General features: G+C 42.3%; 1 protein-coding gene and 1 pseudogene across 2 annotated transcripts in view; both read left to right on the top strand.

Annotated features, from left to right (window-relative positions):
• Nucleotides 1-21: 21 nt before the first annotated feature.
• Nucleotides 22-666, top strand: TEOVI_000409800 (uncharacterized protein; the record flags this gene model as incomplete). Its single annotated transcript, XM_067226903.1, has 1 exon — nt 22-666. The coding sequence occupies one exon, from the start codon at nt 22-24 to the stop codon at nt 664-666; it is 645 nt and encodes a 214-aa protein (XP_067083004.1).
• A 120-nt stretch (nt 667-786) lies between these two features.
• TEOVI_000409900:pseudogene overlaps nt 787-1117 on the top strand; it is a 931-nt pseudogene continuing 600 nt past the window's right edge. The window contains exon 1 of the mRNA in view: nt 787-1117. This exon is cut by the window's right edge and continues 311 nt beyond it. Coding sequence covers nt 787-1117 — 331 coding nt within the window.

The following is a 1117-nucleotide window of genomic DNA, read 5'->3' on the forward strand; positions in this document are numbered from 1 at the left end:
TATGCGTACTGGATAAAGGATATGGTGGAGTTTTTTCACTATGCAGCGCTTGGCCACGGGAGTTGTTGTCTTGTGGTGAATGGTGGGTCGACGGGAAATTGTCCCTCTGGTGACAAGCGTGGCAGCGTACCCACAGACTGCACACTGCAACCACCACAGCGCACGGAAGGCGGTCTTGCTGAGTATAGAAATCCACTTGCTAAGGAGCCTAGTTTGACTATGGGAAATTCTGGAAATCATGGTGACCCCCAAAATAGTGTTGGCTGCTACATCACAAGCACCGCAAGTGGCTTTACAAAGAAATCATTTATAAATGAACTTTCAGGAAGACTGTTTTACACACAGAATAACAACGTCGTTGCCAACTTCACTTCTGTTAAAAAAGAATTTCAGAATCTGATCGATCAACTGAGCACTAGCATCGGCGAGATTTTCACGTGGAACACATCTATCACTGGTCAGCGAACTATACTCCACAGCTTGTTACTGAAGGTTGAGGAAGAAATTAAAGGTATTCTGAAAAGGAAGGAAAGAGTCAAGGAGCTTACGAGAACATTGGGAATCGTGAAGCGTGCTACCTGGTATGAAAGTGATGGTGTGAGGACGCAACAAACTGTATCAGGAGTGGCTCTGCTTCTTGTCGTCTTGGCAGTATTTTGGAAATAGGTGGAAAGTGAGTTATTTTCTAAAAAATTTCTGCAATTTACAGTGTCATTCTACTAGCGTGTAAGCGCTGTGTTTCTGAGAGGATATGCGTTTCTTGTTGCTCACTTTTGCGGGAAGTAAGTACACATGGTGATGAGGACAACTCTAGTCGTGCTCACTTTCATCTTTGTATTTTTAGGAGAGGCTAGAACACAAAAGAATTGCAGAAAGGCAAACTCAACTCTTAAGAAAATTGACTGCGTCGTGAAAAAGCTTAATTGGATGATTAATGTGACGGAGGATCTACTTTCAAGAGCCGGAGTGCACGTAGAACAAGTACATGGAAGGAAATATTTGACAGAAGAGAATTATTCTGCATGTAAACAGTTATTCGTATACGTAAAACAGTTTGTAAAGGAGGAGAAGAGTAGTAAAATAAAGGAAATACTGAATGAGATGGAGAGAGTGGTTG

This window comes from Trypanosoma equiperdum (genome assembly GCF_001457755.1).
Source record: "Trypanosoma equiperdum strain OVI genome assembly, contig: ctg_870, whole genome shotgun sequence".
NCBI classification, from domain to species: Eukaryota; Euglenozoa; class Kinetoplastea; order Trypanosomatida; family Trypanosomatidae; genus Trypanosoma; species Trypanosoma equiperdum.